Genomic DNA, 20,185 nt, shown 5'->3' with positions numbered 1-20,185 from the left:
ATGCAAAGGTGAGGTGTCTGCAGTCAGCGGGAGGTTAAGTGCTCCTTCATGCACGCTCCAAGTGTCACTTCATCTTCAACCAAGGGAGGGAGGTACAGATGATTCACTTATATCAGTTTATTAGTGGCTAATTATGCCCCCACCTCTCCTTCTTCTCACCCTTTGCCTATCCTTCAATTTCTGTGCAATAATAAAAATATAATAATAATAATAATTTGTGAGTATTCAATGAAAGAACAAACTCACATTAGTCTCCAAAAAAGGAAAAAAATAATAATTTAAATGAAATTAATAGGCCTTGACCTTTCCCATTCCCAGGTTCCATTTAAAGCAAAATTAAAAAGATATTTGAAATGCTCTGTTGAGAAAAACAATCAAAAATGTTTTCTTTCTTCTTTAAATGCAGTGATGTACACACACTTTTTAAACACAAAATGTGTTTGGGGCAGATTTGTCAAGTGTAAAGGTCAAAGTGGTGTTGAAATCTCTCAAAGAAGAAAAGGATTGGTGCTTGCACCCGAAGATCCACCCCCTCCCACAGATCCTCCAGTGCCCATTCCCCCGCCTACTCCTGTTGGCCCGCCCATCACCAATGCAGGCTGACTGGTGCTCCCTGGGCCCATCATAAGGGAGTTTCCGGCAGGGCCCATGGGGGAAATTCCACTGAAAGGCATTCCCATTGGGCTGGACTGTACCATTCCTATGCCCATGGCAGGGGCTGCCATAGGGACTCCCATTCCTGGCATGCCCATCGCTGGCTGAACCATCCCTAGTGCTGGAGGAGGCATGTGGCCCAGCATAGGATTGGGTGGAACAGGACTGGTACGTAACTGGCTTAGACCAAGCGAGGAGGGCTGGGGAGAAATGGAGGCCATTGGGGTCACGCCAAAGGGGTTAGAAGACGGAGGTGGCGTTGGAGACACTCCCCTGCTGGAAATAGTGCTGCCTGGAGTAACTGCCATACCTGGTGCAGGGGAAGAGCCTAGCAGGAAACAGAAAGAATGGCGAAGGGGAGAGTAAATATGCATACATGATTTATAAGGCCATTTTCTAGCATGGTTCACAAACATTTTGAGGAACTAGAGGATTCCAAAATTATAAAATTCCCACGTATGTCTGTGTTTTGCTTTCTCACCACACTGCAAGAACCATGACGTTTATGTAAATTAAGTGAAGCAAAATGTGTGATAGTTATGCTCTAGGCATCTATTTGGCACATGGCAAAATGCATGTGGCAAACCACAGGAAGTCTGGAGTTGCTTTTCTTTCTTTCAGCCAAATGCTGAAGAGAAGACAGACGATACCACAGCCAGAACTGAAAGCAGGGGAATGTTTAAATATAGAATCACATACATTGACTCTTCAAATTCGAGAACATGAAGAGTAAGACTGTTGAGGACAAAAACATGTAAACTACACAAATACCATTGGACTTGCTCTCTCTATGGCGAGATTCACAACCCTTGATTGCATGCTATATGCTGGCATTTAAGAAGTTTCAAAGTTTGTTTTTTTTGTTTTTTTTAAAAAGGAGCCTAAAAAGGAGTGCATTATAACCTGTAACATGGAATACAGCCAAGCCTCCACAGTGTGAACCTGTCAGGCCACAGTTCCGAGGCTAAATCATCAGCAACACACTGTAGTACTGCCCAGTGCTTCACTGTGTGTTACCAGGTATCGCATATGATTTGATGTAAAGATGTCCCAGGTGGGGAATCTGTACTTTATGTCACTCTCTACTGGAAAAATATACTTGATACAGTTTTTGTGATGTCTGATGCTCAGCCGATATGCGTCCCCATTTCGAGTGCGTACCCTGTGTTTGAAGGAAAGGGTTGTGAGAGGCAGCCATGGTGGGAGGGGTCTGTTTGGGTTTGGGTTTTGATGACACTAATGAGTCGAGATCCACCAGTGCTGCATTGGGCCCCAGAAACGACTCCGGCGTTTTCCGAACAGGCAGGGAGGACCCAAGCGATGAGAGGTCAAAGGGCACAGGAGACCCTGTGCTGCCTTCACATCCTCCGTCACTGCCTGTTACTGCAGAGCTGTGCCTCTCTGGATCTCCTTAAAGAAAGAGGAGGAGGTAGAGTTAGAATGTTTGTGTGTGTGTGTGTGTGTGTGTGTGTGTGTAGAGGGGCAGTCGTCAATATTCAGAGGGCTGTTAACCACCTAACACAAGATACTGAAAAAAAGAAAAGTTTGAGCTGGTCATATATCATTTACGGGGCTTTTTATTGTGAATGATTTTCAAAAACCTGCTTTTACTGAGTACAACCACTAAGAGACCGCAGGATTGAGGTGGGGAGTCAATCTCTCTCAGAATTACATGAGAACAATGTTTCATTATGAAACATTCGTTATTCACATGAAATGACCAACAAAACTGACATCACATGATTCAGTGTGAAAGAGGCGTGCTGTCCTCCTTCCCATCCATTGAGCACCCAACCTGTAACTCTCGTATGAATGACGGCCACAGACAGCTACAGGACCACCAAGGGCTCAGCTCGAAACTAGGAAATGTCTTTGCCACAAGTGTGAGTTGTGCTTACACTCATATACTTGTAATCATATGTAAACTCTTGTGTGCCTGTGAATGTGTACCTGTGCCATTAGTGTGTTTAGTGGAGCCACTCCAGGGGTCAGAGGTCAGGGAATCAGTGGCAGGGGCCACCCCATCTCCAGTCCACGGATCAGACGGCCCTGGTAGTGAGGAGGGGGCTACTGAGGGGGCCCAGGGGTCTGCACTAGGGGGGGTTACAGCTGGCAAGGACACACAAATGTTCAAAGGTCAGAGGACAACACACCACAATAACAAGTAGACAGGAAGTGCACTTTCAGGGTAAATACACAAGCTTGGATGCCGGATGATGCTTCACTTTCATGCTGACTGCAGAGGGCTCTTAAAGTGTCATGATAACTCACACCAAAGTGACAATGAGGCTTAAAAGCTTTTGTAACCATACGATATGAACTTGTACTGAAACTGCACCATATTTTGGACGTTTTGCCAACTGGGACACACTGTGGCCTGCCCTGCTACCAACTTCATTTGCCTTGTTATGTAAAGTGCATATAAATTGCACACCAGAGGTTGACTGGTTGTTTAACTTGGCCATCACTGATCTTGCACTTTTAAAAGCTCCCGAGTCGGACGCGTTTTGGCACAGATGCTGTCAATCCTATTTGAAAACACGAAAAAGCGAGACAGCCTCAAACACACATCAGGGTTGTTTCTGACATTGCAGTCCAAATGCATGCATACTGTTCCCCACCGCATCTACACACAGGTCTTGCAGAGTTTAGTCGTCACTCACCTGTCGAGGTCCAGGGGTCAGAGTTTGTTCTGGAGGAGTCACCCCACGGGTCTGCTGGGGGTGCCATCGTTGGTGGCCCGCCACCCCAGGGGTCAGCGCTGGGAGGGGAGGCAGGCGAAGCAGCCCCCCAGGGGTCGGTGGGCCCCCAGGGACCAGCAGCAGGGGCTGGGGTGACTGATGGAGGCGGAGAGGAGCCAGAGGAACTAGGAGCTGCTGGAGCACCCCATGGGTCCACGGCACTCAGCTCCATCAGAGAGGACTGGCACAGAGGCACACACGCACACACAGGTTAACAGAGATCTCCTTCCTTTCTACAGAATATCTGATAATAGAAACAATCTGTTGTGTTTTTACATTTCAATCTCATTGCTCGGTACAGATTTAGGTGATGTGTACAGGTGTTTTAATTTTATTTTATCAGGAAATAATTAATGGTTGTTGCAAGTTAAATTATTTAGTTTGTGAGCAAGTGCATATTAGGAATGCAATATGAAAGCAAAATCTTCAAAATGAAAGGAGATTCCTTCCCTTGGCAGAGGTTAGGGCATGCTACTGCCAACCTTTCATCATTTGTACAGTCACGTACTGGAAAAAGTCATTCCACATATGTCAAGATTCTTACGTAAAATGTTCATATTAATATTACATTACAAAGCTATTACAAGTCTACTCATGTACTGAATTTGTGCGGTGAATAAAGGGCCTGCACCAACATTCGAGTATGCACATTTCATTGTTTTAAACACAACCAACCTTTAGTGCCAGAGTATATACAGGGTGAGAGATAAAGACAGAACACGCAACGCTCGAGGAGAGAACGGTAGGCACACAGCTAACCAGCTTTACATACGACACAACCGCAGGCCACTCCTTCAGATCTTTGGGATTGACACCCCCGTATCCACACCCACCTCCTCTGGTTTGGCTTTCTCCCGCTTGCTCTCCTCAATGGCCATCTGCAGTCTCAGGTCATCTCCCCTGCGAAGACGCTCCTCCTGCCAATCACATGCCAGCATGACATCAGTACACTCAGCAGTGTCCAGGGGCTGATGGGGAATGCGCCTAACCAGTATTTGAGGCACGCCTCCAGGTTAGATCAGGGAACAATTATAAGCGGCCTGAATTCGCAAGGCATGCTCTAACGAAATTTACCACATTTTCATGATTTTTTTTTTACAGGGAAAAAGGGGTTAATTTGATCATGCATGAACAAATTCCAAATAATTGAAACCATCATGAAAAGTAACAAATCTTGGCCTACAGTCCTAGTGAGAGACTTCACTGCTGTAGAGCTTCCTTAACCACACTCACACAAGGAAAACTGACTGATCACCAAAATTAGACTGACATACACTGAGGCTCCATTCAAATTTGATCTCTGATTGAGAGTAGAGCAGAGACGTGAGAGGCACGGGAGCGGCTTCGCCCCGTGACCTTTGTGAACCTTGACCCCTGACCTCTTGGTGAGCCTCCTTGCTGAGAGTGAGTGCGTAGTGGAGCTCGGCATCCTCCAGCGGGTCAGCACTAGTCTGGGGGAGGGGGGTAGGATCAAGGACAGGAGTGAATGAGTGAGCTGGGCCCTGTGCAAAAACAACCCTGAAGGGCCTTAGTTCAGCACCTACTACACCTAAACTAGCCCCAGACGAGTGACGGCGAAAGTGGAGTGAGGAAGCGAGTGGGGGGGGGCAGTTAGGAAGGAGAGGCAGGGAGCTTCTCGAGGCAGACGCCAGCAGGCAGTGTTGGGTTACTATCAGGGAGAGTACCTAAGGTTCCTTAAAAATGCCATCTGAAGTTCATTTGCTGAAGTTCTTTTTACCATCTACTGGCTTCATCGAGTGTAAACATGAATCACTGGGTATGAAATATAACCAGCCAGCTTATGATGCTGTGTGTTGTTGGTGACATTTTGCTCAAAATGAAATAAAATGGCTTTATATCAGCTGTCAGTGTATGATCCACTGTGGGGGGAGATGGGGCAACAGGTGGATGTTGCTGAGGACCGCTGAACAACATTAATCACAAGCACTATTGCTGCTTCTTTCAAATAACCAAACTCATTTTAAATTTGGTCTTCATCATTTGACTGCGTCATGCAGGGATATTGCTAAGGCCTTCTGAATACAAGATGAAATTACTGGTCAAAAACAGGACACATTTCAACTTTATTACAGGGCTAGCTTGAAGGCACATTCAGATGGCATTTCTGAGGATTTATTATTTGCTTTTTTCTGATAACATCATTCTGACAGTTCTACTCATCCTTAAAGGTAAAAAAAACTACTTTTCCTATTAGTATAAAGTAAAAATGTAAATAATTCACAACTAAAATAAAAATTCACAACTAAAATAAAAATAACTGTTGTGGAATCCTTCGAACTGTGGAATCCTTCGAAATTAATTAAATACACAATATGTGTGTGAGATTATATATATATATATATATATATATATATATATATATATATATATATATATATATATATATAATTAGTGACAAAATGTCCACAAGAAATTTAATATGGCACAAAATGTATACATTGCATTTGCTTGTCTAGTTGTTTATTTCTTCAAAAAAAAGAATTTTTATTTTCAATGACACTACATGCCAAGACGAAAATCAAGGTGAAACTTAAATTGTCACTTTTCCCCAAGAAACCTGGCGGAGAGCCCAGTGTCTGCTGACTGAAGTCTAGGACATTCAAGCAGTGCATGACAGGAACCTCCAGACAAGCACAGGGTGGGTATCCGCAGGGCTGGTGCCAGAGCTCCTAGTGTAGCATGTGCACGGCAGAAACTCCTCTTTCACCATCTTAGTCTGACATGGCTGCTATCCTCACACGTTCTTCTCTTTGGCCTTTCCCTGGCCAACTGCATTTGGCCAGTTTGAGTAGCAGTCGTCTGGACGACCTCGCATTCATCTTTATAAATTTACTGTTTATAGTTTTACCATGTGGCCTTTAATGTCAATGCACTTGACAGTATGATATATATGAAATAATAGCTGTTACACTTTAAAATTCAGGTGTTTTCATTAAGTACACAAAGTCAGAGGTGACCAAGGTTGATTGAATGAATGTGTACAGACTATACCTGTACTATGCTATATCTTACACTACATATCTAATATAATCTGAGGAAAACTGTTTTATAATATGTACAACACTTATTGCTGTGCTTATTATAGCCCAACAGGTAGCACTTTCCACTACAACTAGGCATGGTTGAAACCCAGAAACGTTGCCATAGTTCCCATCTCAGACACACTAGGATCAGGCTCACTGTGTCTAATAAACAGCTGTGTAATCACCGCTGCTCCGGGTGGCTTCCACAGGAAAAGAAACAATCTTTGCACAGTGCAATCCGACACAGGGTTGTTTCAGACAAAGGAAATGCCTTTATTTCGCTGGCCTGTAAAGAAGGCTTTATGCTTGTTCATACCAATTTGGTTAGTAATTTGCTGAGGAAGAGAGAGCGAGCACATGCGTGCAGACACAAACATGCTACAGTACACGTACACACATGTACATACACACGTGTACACATACACACACAAGTAGCTAACTAAGTACTACACTTACATTTTAGCCAAACTGAGCTAATAGTACTGACCTGCACAGCGCCGCCCACCAGACAATTTTAGGGATGAACAAAAGAATCAAGTCACTTGAAGAATTAAAAAACAGTACTTTCGTATGATCCATCTCCCAATTTTGGTAAAAGTGTCCCATTTAAATTTCAAGGCTTATTTAATGTTGTATGAAGTGTCATTGAAATTAAAAGTTATATAGATATATTCATATACACAATTTTGTGCCATTTTATTAACAAATTTACATTTTTATTAATAATTTAATATCATTTATCATTTTATTAATAATTTAAATGTAAATATTAAACTCACGTTGCACGGTACTTAAGCTTGTGCTGCAATTAGAAAATATTTCTTTATTTTATTTATGTGTGTGTGTTATACACTATATTTAGTCTTACATATTCCTCCACTTCTCTGTCTGCTAGTTTTACCTGTAGCCAGAGGACCTCATGGCTGATTGGTTCAGTGACTTTACCTGCTCTGCCTCCTCTTTGCTCATGGCCAGTGCTAGCTGCAGCTGCAGGTCCTCCTCCCCCGAACTCTGAGGCCACGCCTGGTCAGAGTCCGTACCCGAGTGCAGTCCTCCTAAAGCAGGAGCCGAGGGAGCCGAAGACGCTGAGGGTTAAACGTTATCACAAGCATTACAATCAGAGAAGCAAACTGACAAAGCACAGGGTGCCTCCCGGCTCTCTGACAAAAGCCAGCTTGCTTTCGGCACATGAATTAGGGTCAGGGCAGAATAAGCTGCACCAGGGCGACTCACCACTGGACGTTTGTGCCATCTTCTCTTTGGTCTTGAGTGCATGGATCCGCTGGTCTCGTAGTCTCTCCTCGTCTTTCAGAAGAGTCACCAGCTGTTTGGCCTTTTCTCGCACATTCACACCCTGGACACATAGGCAGACACATTCGATGAATGGTACAGTTCTGGTATATTTATTTTACTGCTCAATCACATAGACAATATGCAAATCAACTAATATCCATTCTTAACCCTCAAATGCTTTGAAACCAAGGATGTTTAAAATTAAAATGTGCCATTTTTTCAGCTTTGGTGCTAATAATGCAGCTCCCCCACCAAAACACTTGCTACCACTCCATTACACAAAACTACCCATTTTTACACATTTGCACACTGCCTTGTAATTCACCAAAGTGTTCCAACAAACACACTGGACAAACAGCCATGGTAGCAAAAGGAATACAAATTTTCATCAAGACATCCAAAAGGTTACTATGCAATTGGCAAGCCCAACGCCACATTTTCCCTGCTTATCTAACACTGGGATGCTTTGTTGAGGTAAAGAGTTCACTTGCTAATTGATAGAAACCGACCTAAATCACGTTCTATTGGCTGTTTGAAATTTAATGACAGAATGGTCAGGTCAAGTAACTGTGATTACTTACTATATCCTAACCACACATTTCTCATCCAAGTTCCACAGAGCGAATCCTTCAACTCACAGCAATCACTCTGAAGACAATAAAACGTTCGGTATGTTATAACTTTGGTCCTAATAAACCGCCAAAGTAAAGCTTGCCGCATAAACAAAGGAAGCCATAAGGCTGCCTTTGTTGGAAATTTGTTCCAGTTGCCACTTTAGCAGAGACTTGAGCGAACAAAAACTCATAAGACTATAAGGGGTCAAATGGAGAAATTCAGCAATAACTATGGATCTGTTCAGTTCCTTCAGGTTTGTACAGGTTTCAATCAATGATGAATGAATGTCAGGTTACATCAGGACATTCTGTAGGAAATAACAGGGCATCTGTCTAAAAAACTTAAAAGTAGTCATGCAATATGACAATGGTACAAAACACAGGAGCTCAACCACAGCGTGACCCAAACAAAAACACATTTTTTTTATCCCACAGAAATGCCATTCTGTGACCTCAACTATACAAGTTTTGTATAGAGAAGTGGACCAGAATACCTCCTAAATGCTGCACAGGACTGACCAGCTGTGACATCAAGCAATTGGTTGAAGTAACCAACAATAAAGGTGGTGCTTAGAAATAAATAATAGGTTAGAATTATATAGTGCCTTAAAAAAAAAAAAAAAGATTTACAGGTCGTTACAAACATGATGAATATAAATACTGAAAAAGGATGTAGGTTTTGAGCCGAGTTTTAAAGGTAGACAGAAAGGAACAGAAGCTGACAGCTGTGGGGAGGGAGTTTCAGAGGAAAGGCGCCCAAACACTAAATGAGCGGCCACCTATCGTGGGCATCGTGGGTCAGTGAGTAGACCTGAACTGGAGGACCTCTGCGAGCGAGATGGAATGTACAGGCGGAGTAAGTTAGCAATATAAGAGGGTACAAGGCCATGCACTTTGACAGTTAGCAGAATAATTATATATTGAATTCATTGTATTGAATGGCACATGTACTCCTGCCATCAATAACCATTGATCATTTAAACCATTTGTTTAATAAGGATATAGCCATTTAAAATGAGATTTGTGAAATGAGAATGCCGTGTTATCATGACATAGATGAACATCAGATAACATTTTAGGAACAACTCATGCATACATCTCGATAACTCCCAATCATTTCTCAACTGCAGACCATTGTAAAATTCTAAAGAGACTGGGTTGGCCTAACTGGTATTTCTCTGAACTCGCTCCAGTCATATCTAGTCATGAGTACTATGTCACACTTGATGAAAGTACCTGTATACGCCATGTGTTATCCTGTGGCGTCCCCCAGGGCTCAGTTTTGGGACCAGCACTCTTTAATCTTTATATGCTTCTGCTGGTCACAGTTGTCCCTAGTCATAATTTCCTGCGACTCAACGACGAGAACACGGACAGAGATGGTCATGAGTGCACTGATGTGATAACATATCTGGAGTGCCAATCCTACAGAGTTCAAAATCGAGCGGCCAGAGTACTGGCACATGCAAAGATGAGAGTACGTATTACAGATCCTTAAACAACTGCAATGACTACCAGTGTCATCCAGAATTGACTAACCTACTACTGCACACTTTCAAATGTTCACATGGCCTTGCTCCTCTATATCTCAGCAGTATGATCACGAGGCATGCACCTTCAAGGGCCTTTGGATCAGCTGATAAAATTTTGATCAAGGGGGTCTCGACCTGACTAACGAATTCAGAGACTGCCTTTTGCTGCCATGGCCAAACTCTGGAATTATCTCCCAGGTGACCTGAAGGCTCTCGATGACTTAAAAACTTTCAAAAAGAAGGTTAAGACTTTTCGATCTGTAAGGAACCTGAATTAAGATGCTGTGCCTCCACCATACTACTACCATGCTCATTTTAAAAATGTTGTTTTACCCTTATCTATTTTTAAAATAATGTTTTCACTTTTAACTATGCACGTTGGTATTTTATGCAGCTGCACTTTTATCTCTTTGATGGACAGAAATGCGGTTTTAAATTGTCTTTAAATTATTCATTCTTTAAGGTTCTTTAAATTAACTGTTCATTATTATTATTCCTTGAATGTCTTAATTTTTCACTGTATTCTTTGAATAATTAAATTTTATTTTTAACTTTGCCAAATACCTTCCTGAGCTGACAGATCTCAGAATGCAATAAGCTTTATTATTGCTCTATGTATTCTCTATTTTCTGTAAAGCACTTTGGAAACGGTATATACAAAAGTGCTATACAAAAAGTTTATTATTACTTTTAATTGCACTATAATTAACTGTCAAGCACAATCAATTTTATTAGCGATTTTCATTGTCAGATAGCCTTAGACTGAATCCAACTTGAAGTGCAGAGCAGAAGACTTAATGCACACGTTAATATCACAAGTGAAAAGACGGACGCTTTCCACAGGGGCACCACAGAAAACTAGCTGGATACTAAATATCACTTTTTATGAACTTTTCATGCTTCATGAAGGGATATAGCCAAATTGTATGCATAGGCACATTAACTCACTAACCAGCACATTATTAATGGTAGGAAGTTATCAACAGATTACTATGACCTAATTTTATACAATGGTTTCAAAAGCAGACATGTCAGTTATGTCAGACAGAATCAATTTTAATTAACAGCAGATATTTCTGTCCAGTATTTAGGGTCAATGTATTACCCAAGGCAAACTGATATGTTTTGAGCCTCATCTGAAGGACCAGAAGGGAACCTTCCCCCATCTAGTCACACTCCAGCAGAAAGCGTACCATTACTTTTAAATGATTCAGTTACTTTTCTTTAAGCTCCCTCTGACCTGAGTAATATCATTAATATTGGAACATCATTTCTCCTTTCTAATGCATTTAACATTTATTATGTTTATGTTCTAGTCCTTGTGCGTTTGAAAGAAAATCGGTTTGGTGCAATAACTAGACAGGACAATAGAGGTGGAGTTGGGATACAGTGGCACCAACAGCATAATTTTTAATAGTTAGCACAAGAACCCTCACCCCTGCTGGAATGCTCCCTTTAATGTCTAGTTTCCAATGCACTTACATACAACTACTCAGCACTTGAGTCAGGTGTTTGTGCATGTTACCGATATGCCACCATTCTAAACTGATTATCCTACCACATGCATTTCAAACATAAGCCAGCAGGCCTGAAAAGCAATAAAAAGCAGCTAAATAATAGACTACAATACACTATATTAAATGCAATCCAGAGTAATAGGCAATAAAAGACAGCAAGCAAACAATGTTCTTTAGCAGCAGCATAACAGTTCGGCATAAAGATGGTAATAACAATATGCAACTGCAAGACCAAAGCAATCTGCGACAATAAACAAGCAAAAAGCAAGATGTGGACAGAATTAAATAACTCCTGCCAGTTCTCTCGCTGCAGGAGGATCAGGAAATGTAGCTAGCTGCTAGTCCTAGCATTAGCAGTGCTCAGTGCTCATGCTGCTCTCAATGTTTCTATTTTCAAAAGTCTGAAAAAAAAGTCTGGTTTTCGGTTGCACACTTCTGTGCTGTTAATTGGCTTGCCAACACGCAAGATAAGACAAATCTGGCTAAATTCCACATTGCCAATAATCGCGATTAAATGCCAGAAATGTTGATCACGCAATGACCCACAGTCAGTTAACACAAATCATCAGCCTTCAAATATATTTGCTTCATAACGTTGTGGCCGGGAACAGCAGACACAGACCCCCCACCCCCAAAAAAAAGCGCATCTCATTCTTAAGCACCTTATTAATTAAAAAAATTTCAACGATATGATCTGCTGTTATCACAATTTTATTTTCAAGACAGAATGTTTTTAAAAAATGAACAAAACCAATAAAAATTGTACGCACGGTGCGTACAGGATTACGGCTGCCCGCGACAGTGGTGGGTTGGAGTGGTGCGAATCTGAAACCGAATGGTGAATTTCGTTAAAAGGACAAGAGTAATAAGTGCCTCGGGGGTACTGTACAATAATAATTGTAAAAATAATCCTTGATGGTACTCTACTCTTGGTGTAAATTTGTTAATGGACTGTTATGCAAAAATGCTGTTCTTGTGTAACCTGGTTGTACTATGTTTTAAACATTAGTTTATTTATTCCGAACTACTGGTCATTTAAATCACAGTTGGAAGTGCTTCAAAGCTGAGCTGTGTTTGTATTTGTTCAAAGTGAAGAATGCGCAATGGCTACCTTCCTAACTGTACATATGCTGAGAGTTTGAAGAGAGGGCTGCAGCGCATCCATATGAATGTGAGTGTGCGCGCGCAGGCAAGCGAGTGCGTCAGCCTGAGTGGGCGGTTAGCTTTTATATACTTGTACTTTTCCTCTTTGGTCTCTGAGACCTTGATATTTTCCAGAACATAACGTGAATGGCAGTACATTGGAAGAAGCCGGAGTTCACAGTCGCTTATTGTTCAACTATGTATGAAGATAGAGTACAGCAAGCTGCAGTTAACTCACATCTGTGTGTGTGCGCGCGTGTGTGCGTGTGCACGCACAAATGCATTTATGTTACCTGGTCCTTGCCATCCCTGTCTATGTACTGAAAGTCTTTAAGTGTCTGGACAGCATAGATGTTTTCCCTGCACTGCTGTGCCACTCTTTCTGAACCCGTCTTTATCAGATACTCCATAAGAGTCATAGCCTGAAAAACACCAGGGTAAAGGGCAGTGAATAATATGTCAAAGCCATTAAATCAAAGAGCAACATGTTCACTGACCCCTGTGTTCGCACAAAACATGAGGGTTGCAGTTTATTTGGGTACCAGTGCAGTCCTGACCTTATACACATGCCTCCAGTTCTTGCCATGGTCGTTAAGTCTCTTCCACACCATGCTCATAATCTCTGAGAACGCCACTACATTGTATGTCAGGTCTGCAATCTCTGACATGAGAGAACTAGAAGGACCCCAAGGGTCATTGGAAGTTGCTTCTCTGACCTGGGGGAGGGTAATAAAGCACATTTAATAAAGTTCACTTATGGATATGGGTTAAGTTATAGAAATGTACAATAAAAATACTGTTACACAAAAGTGGAAAATAAAAGTTCATTGCAGTGTTTCAGTGCACTGCTTTGCAGTGGTGCACAGTGCGCTACTCATAAGAAACAATTCATCCAAATTAGAATAAATATAGATCAGAAAAGTAGAAGTGATACCAATACCATATTCAACCACAAACGCCCCTTTTGCAGGAGTTTTAAAACTTTTTCAAACGGCCCAAATAAGTCAAATCAGTAATATGCTGAGAGCCAAACGAAAGATTTTTAAATCTTAAATCTTACATACCATAAATATAAACGAGACATGGAACAATACCATTTTTTGTGCCGATCTGATACCGATATCTTTAATTTCAATGTTGCCCAATATCAATTGATTTTTTTTTGGTTTTGGATGCATTATACATGTCATTTTTACATACATCATTCGTGGATATTACAGATTTAAAAAATTAACAACTGAACATTTTGAAAGGTGAACATTTGTGCAATAGTTAAGAACTGATGGAGGATGAGGGCCAGTGTGTGCTTCCGCTGACACATGAAGCCACTGCTTCTTCACCCTGCTTCTTGCCCGACTGCGATGATGAAGCCCAATGAACAGCGTAGTGTGTTTACTGGCAATGGAGAGAATGCAGAGCTCAACTTCCACTTAACACCACAGTTTTTGGGTTAAAGGGCCAAGGGTTGTACAGGTTGAAGGTTTTCCTGTTCTGGCCGTACGGATCCAGCTGATCAGATAAAAATCAAGTGCCTCAGAAGCTCAATCAGATGTCACAGGGCAACAAAAAAAAAAACTTGCCAACCGCAAAGCAATGGGACTGATAAGAAGCTATGGCCTAATGTGATAGCCATGTTGAAACACTGACTAGCTAACCGAGTGGCCCATATCCAATTTTCACTGGCTTTTTATGCCACTCGCAGCCAATTACCAAAGGAGGCCTGCACACACCACCACTGAGTACAAGTTTTGTGACACTGGTGGACAAACAAAATACAATAAGAAAAGCCTATAAAATGGTGATCTTACAGTCTAGGAGTGTGACATAATTCACCACAGAAATTGCACATTTACTAACACACATAACCCATTTACACAATAAGTGACTGGCTGATCTTTCTATAGAAAGAACAGGGAAGAAAACAGTGGAAAAGAAATCAAAAGGAGGGGCAGGAGAGAGAAAAGACCGAGCACTCACTTTTATCTCTGCTTCAGAGTAATTGTGAACGATGTTCTTCACTTGTCGCCTTAGCGATGAGGTCGACATGGCAACAGGGTGGTTATCAGGTTCCTGTAAAATCTGGTAAATTATAAAACAAGGCCAATAAGTCACCGATAGGTGGGACAAAAACCACTGCGTGCCAACGTACACAGACCAAGAGAGGCATATGAAATATAAATAATAAAAAAGCAGTGCCTGAAACAGATAAATTAACACAAAGTCTAAAAGACATTAGGTATGCAAAGACAGGGCTCCTTAACCCTCTGAACTCACAAAGTTTCACAGCATGTTATAACAACATTCATTATTTATCACTCATAGGCTGTAGAAACTAACAGAAAACAACGTCGATGGAGTCAGGGTTATTTTTCCAGCAAAATAAGACATTGCACGTGACAATTTTATTAAATTCAAATCATTAAAAAAAGAAATCTCCCATTTGACTCAAAGACACAAATATACTATTGATTGAAAGCTTAGAATTTCTCTGCTTGTTTTTGTGAGTTATGAGTGACACATAACTATAATGTTACAACATTCTATTTGTGAATAACCATGACTCTGAAACTTCTTCAGAAGGTTAATTACCATGGAAATTTATTTGTGAATATGGTACATTTGTCAGGCTTTCTGATCATCTTTCATCTTCCAGAACATTATCAGAGCAATCAGTGGAAAGATCCAAGGTCACTCTGAGAGCATGCAGTGCAATTTCCATTTATTGCTTATTTCTGTTTATTATTAAAAATGTTTTGTGAGGTAGCTGACCAAATGTGTTAAATGCTGGCTTTCTGAACAATATAAACACGCATTTGTCTCTTCTTGGCTAGGAAGTTAAAAAAATAGGCATATATGGAATTAATATGTTTGCAAAACAGTGCAGCTAAAATGCACCCCAAAAGGAAAACCCTTCCTTTGAAGAAGAATCCCAGTAACACCAGTGGCATCCAAGAGTGGAAGTCCAATTTCATAAAGGTTTTAATCTAACTGCAGTGAAAGGTGAACAAGAAAATTCATCCCACACAATCCCCCACCATCAGACTGCAATAAACTAAAGCAATAAATAACAGATCATTAAATACATTTTTGCATTTTTAAAAACTGAGCATGGGAATTTCTTTAAATGCAAAACAATTGATTGGCATAATTCCACTCTCCTGTAACAATTTCCTGCAATTACAGTGGTGCATGGTTACCAGGGCACGTCAGTCTCGGTCTCCCCCCCTATCCGTCGGCGTGTGAGCTCAGGTCAGGGTCACGGAGCACTCAGTCTTTAGCCTGTCCGCTGCTCTGAACCTCCGCACAGCCACATTGGGGCCCAGAAGATCTGGGGAGAATTAACGGCCGAGGAGAGGCATAGCAAAGGAAAGGGGTGTTAGATGAGCATGACAGAAACAGGAGACAACGAGTGTGAAAACATACTATGCTCTTCCCAAATAATGCCGGGGGGGGGGGGTGTTAAGCTTGTCTCAATGCAATGCGATAAATGCACAGATCCAAGAAGCTGTGCCTGCAGGCAGCCAAGGTCACAGCGTACTGTACGAGAGTCCACGCTTACAGCAGCTGGGAAAAACATATAGTCACTCTGTCACGTAAATAAGGCCTGTGGAGCAATGAAAGATTTTGTGTTAAGATTCAGCACTGAAGCCGAAGTAGTTAACATAAAGCAAGTGGCACTGCCTGTAACACACGTGAGCTTTCACTCACTCCTGTTATCATCCATGAAGCTGAGTTTGGCTGGAATTAGCAAGGCGATCTGATTTTGCTACCAGGCTTTTTCAGCTCTGCCATAATAAAATGAAGCAAAGCGACTTTGTTTGCCGACACAATTGTTGGGAAGGCAAACACTCACTCTGACCTCTGACATCTTCAGCAGGCATGTATAAATAACAGTGAGAGACCTGGGTGTGTTGGTTTAACATCTCCGGACTCCCAGAACAGTGACAGAGGGAATGCTGAATTTCAAACAGTCGTTCATATAACAATACCAGAAGACTTTTAATTCCATTGTGTATGAACAATAACCATGTAAAGAAATCTAACTGAGTATTAAAGTGTTTGTTTAGTTTACTGGCTGATGCCTGTTGAACTTGACCTTTCTATGAACCTGCAGGCAATATTACATCAAACAACTCAGTCATAATTATAATATTTATATAATAATAATTATATTTATAACATCTAAAGGAAGTAAAATAACCATCTGGTTAAAGTGTACTTTAACAACCATAGCCTCAACGTAGCTCAGAGAACCCTACACTTTACAAACTTCTCATTTCCTAAAACATAAAATGTAAAATAAAATGTAACATTTTGCACATTTGTCGTTGTTAAAGTCACCGCTTGTTGATCGCCTACGCTTCCACAAGAATCCTATTTAATCCAAAAGTATTAGGGCAAACACTGAACATCTTCATATAAAAAGCAAACGTAAACAAATATCAAAATAGCATAAAACTATTCTCGAAATTTTTATGAAAACTAAATGAGATTATACGGCGTGGTATTTGACACACTATGTAAACATGATTAACGTTACATAACAGGCTAATAGAAACAGATAGTCCAAAGTCCTAAGAGAAAACCAGAGTGGAATTAAAGAAAATTATCCACCGTCGCATTTCATTTTTATCCCCTTCTGTCGAAACATAGCGAACCGGTCGGCAAATAAAATGACCAAATAACGATGGAAGTCATGAGTAGCTAACAAGTGTCATCGAGAAGCAACAGTTGATACTCGATAATAATAATAATAATAAAAAAAAACTTTTAAAATATATTTTAACTATAAGCTAACAAGCAAGCGCCCGTTATGAAAAAAATGTACGCGCTGTGGACATCAAGACCAGAGCAAAGATCCAGTTATCACTTCCATTGGCGAAACGGAGGACTAAGCGGCTAACAAGAGCACTTTAGCTCACGGTACACCTAACGCTAACAAGCAGCCTAAGTTAGCTAACAACAGGCAGTGCCTGATCACCCGAAATTAAAGCTTCACGGAGATTTAAAAATAAGATATGAACCCCCCGCCGCTATCTTATCAATATAAGTTAAACTGTGGCTTCTGTGCCAAATCTGACAACACGTATCTGACAGCACACCCTCAGCTGGAGCGCCAACCCCCACCCAGGTCGGGCGATCCGACAACAGCAGCAACTTAACGACAGCGATACTGGAATAAAAACGAATTTATGAACAGAGAGAACATGCAGTCCTCGAAGTCAGTAGAAACAGTTCGCTTAGTCGGCGGTTACATCAACTTTGCATGCCGTGTTGTGTGGATAAACAAAGCCCTGGCTCCGCCAATTCCACTTACCGCGGAACATCCGAACCAAAGTGCAACTGCTTGGCGTGTTGGCACGGCACAAGCGGCGACCTGAGTCCTGGTAACGCTCCTTCATAGGCCTACTTAAAGCTAGCCATTTCGGTGAGACATGTAGTAAATATCTGTTCTGAAGCTTCCCTGCTGTAGTAACTACAGCTCAACACAAGCTATGCTAGGTGCTATGCTAGGTAGCTAGCGAAACTTAGCGATCCATGTTGCTCCAAGAGACATGTACTTATTAGTGTATCAACTGACAATGACTCTCTTTAATACGTCTCTCCCGTCATACCGTATCCACTATATATATATATAATATATATATATATACACCGTATCATGTAAAACTTGTTAACGGAAAATCGATACTATTTTCTACAATAAAGTGTGTACTGACCCTTGTGTTGCTCGGTACAAGGAGATGGCGGCACTTCCGCTTCCGTTTTCTGAAACCGGATGGACCGCACCCCCTTGCATATTCTTCATTTTTTTTGGGGTGGGGGGCAGTGCGCTTCACTGAAATAACAACAAGCCATACATTTACTGGGTTTCATAACAGGGACACTTGATATATAGTTACAGATTAACGTTTACTTTCAAGCATGCTTCCAAAAGGAATAAAAGAATAAAAAGAATATTTCATCACCATAAAGCACATTTCATAATATAGCTGCACAGAATGCTGGAGGAGTAATATATAAATGGATGATGCGTGTATACACACACACACACACACACACACACACACCTTGTACATGTAATCCCCCCCCACCTGAATTCTGATATTTTTCAATTCATGACTAATACTAAAAACAAGAAGTTGGCTGTACTTGAGAAAGCAGATGGAAACAATAGTACTGCTTCTCCAAAGCTGTAGCTCACTTAGCACAGCAGTGCATACCTGCTAGTAACACCAAAGTCATGGACTCAGTTTGTAGGTCGTCATACTTATAAATATATAAATTGCTCTGGATAAGAGCTTATGCCAAATGCTTTAAAGGTAATAACTACTAATGAATTTAAGTCCGTTAATGATACTAAAGATTTTTTAATGCCTATAAAGATGCCCAATGGAAATGATATCCCAGTTTATCATTGACATTGTTTCAATTTATTGTTTAATCTGTATACATATATGTTAAAAGACTCTTGGCATTTTCTACGTATCCTTGAATTCTTGAAAGAACAAAGACTACCTGCCAAAACTCTATTTTTTTCAATGGACATCAGCACAGTCATCTCTAAAGAAAATGTTTTTAGAGCTTTAGTTTTCTTACAAGGCCTGAAGAGAATTTCCCCACATGTACTCTTGTAAGGAACTTGTGTTTCAGCTTTGACTCACATATAACTCACAGATAACAGGACATAGTATGGGAGTTAGTATGGGACCACCCTGTGCAAATCGCTTTGTTAGATCTGTAGAGAAACATTTTCTGAAAAATATACTAGATCTATACCAACATTTCTGAGATACATTGACGACATTTTTGGTACTGCTATATACAGTACCCATTCAAAGAACTCTAATTTTTATTTTTTCCTTTTTTTTTTCCTTCACAATAGAAAATAATATTTCTAAAAGAATGCACATAACCTGTTGTGTCTCACAGGGTTTGGTTGGCATATATGTGCTTCCAAATCTTGAACTTGGGCTATCTTACCACAACTATTCACATGACACGATTTATTTGTCACTCTCACCAACAACCAAGGTCCCCTTGACTGTCTTTGTAAGTACCATGAGCACATCACTAACTGAATGGGCTAAAACATTCTGCAGATAAATAAAGATAAAACAGAGATTATTATTTTTGGAACAGCAGTGAGAGACCCAGGCTAGCTGCCTATTTGGACTCGAAAGCCTTCAAATATTATAGCCATAGATAAATGATATAATTATGTTTTTCCCAAAAAAAGGGATATGTATACCTTTTATATTTGCTTGCTAGCCCTGGTTTATGTTGTGTTTGACTCTGTGATTGATTTAGAATGACTCTAAACAGAAAATGAAAATATGTCTTAGATAAAGAGTATATATTTCTACTTTATAATCTATATGTCCATCCTTTTATAAACACGCTCCACACTGAATTGTCGATTGTATCAATCTCAGGTTATCAAAGTCCACATGGTGACAAACATTGTGTCAATAGTTTAGATACTTCTCCTCTGCTCTGAATAATTTTAAGATGTTAGAGCAACCCTTTGTTCAAAAGGTGGTTCTACATTAAAACTAAAATAAAATTCTTTGAGCATATTGCTGTAACTGATGAGATTAGTCTTGAGCCTTAAGCGTCACGCAATGTATGAGTTGAGACAAGTGT

General features: G+C 40.8%; 1 protein-coding gene across 2 annotated transcripts; it reads right to left on the bottom strand.

The window, feature by feature from the left end:
• Positions 1-396: 396 nt before the first annotated feature.
• epn1 (epsin 1) lies at positions 397-18,290 on the bottom strand. Of its 2 annotated transcripts, XM_026999124.2 has the most exons (13): positions 17,856-18,290; positions 15,736-15,866; positions 14,516-14,617; positions 13,096-13,254; positions 12,832-12,960; positions 7,673-7,793; positions 7,385-7,524; positions 4,775-4,846; positions 4,229-4,312; positions 3,318-3,576; positions 2,605-2,763; positions 1,816-2,064; positions 397-982 (listed from the first exon to the last, which is right to left on the bottom strand). In XM_026999124.2, exons 3-13 carry the CDS (start codon positions 14,582-14,584, stop codon positions 489-491), a joined length of 1,935 nt encoding a protein of 644 aa, XP_026854925.2. In that variant the 5' UTR covers positions 14,585-14,617; positions 15,736-15,866; positions 17,856-18,290; the 3' UTR covers positions 397-488. The 2 variants fall into 2 exon arrangements, with proteins under 2 accessions (XP_026854925.2, XP_026854926.2); XM_026999125.2 differs by lacking the exon at positions 4,775-4,846.
• Between the last annotated feature and the right edge of the window lie 1,895 nt (positions 18,291-20,185).

Source organism: Electrophorus electricus, chromosome 10 (assembly GCF_013358815.1).
Source record: "Electrophorus electricus isolate fEleEle1 chromosome 10, fEleEle1.pri, whole genome shotgun sequence".
Classification (NCBI taxonomy): domain Eukaryota; kingdom Metazoa; phylum Chordata; class Actinopteri; order Gymnotiformes; family Gymnotidae; genus Electrophorus; species Electrophorus electricus.
This window is presented reverse-complemented; position numbering and strand designations above follow the sequence as displayed.

Coding starts and splice junctions, on each gene's coding strand:
- epn1 (XM_026999124.2), bottom strand. CDS start 14,584: ATGTCGACCTCATCGCTAAGGCGACAAGTGAAGAACATCGTTCACAAT. Junction 7,525..7,672: donor GATGGCACAAACGTCCAGTG/GTGAGTCGCCCT, acceptor TTTAACCCTCAG/CGTCTTCGGCTCCCTCGGCT. Junction 4,313..4,774: donor GCAAGGAGGCTCACCAAGAG/GTCAGGGGTCAA, acceptor TGTGATTGGCAG/GAGGAGCGTCTTCGCAGGGG.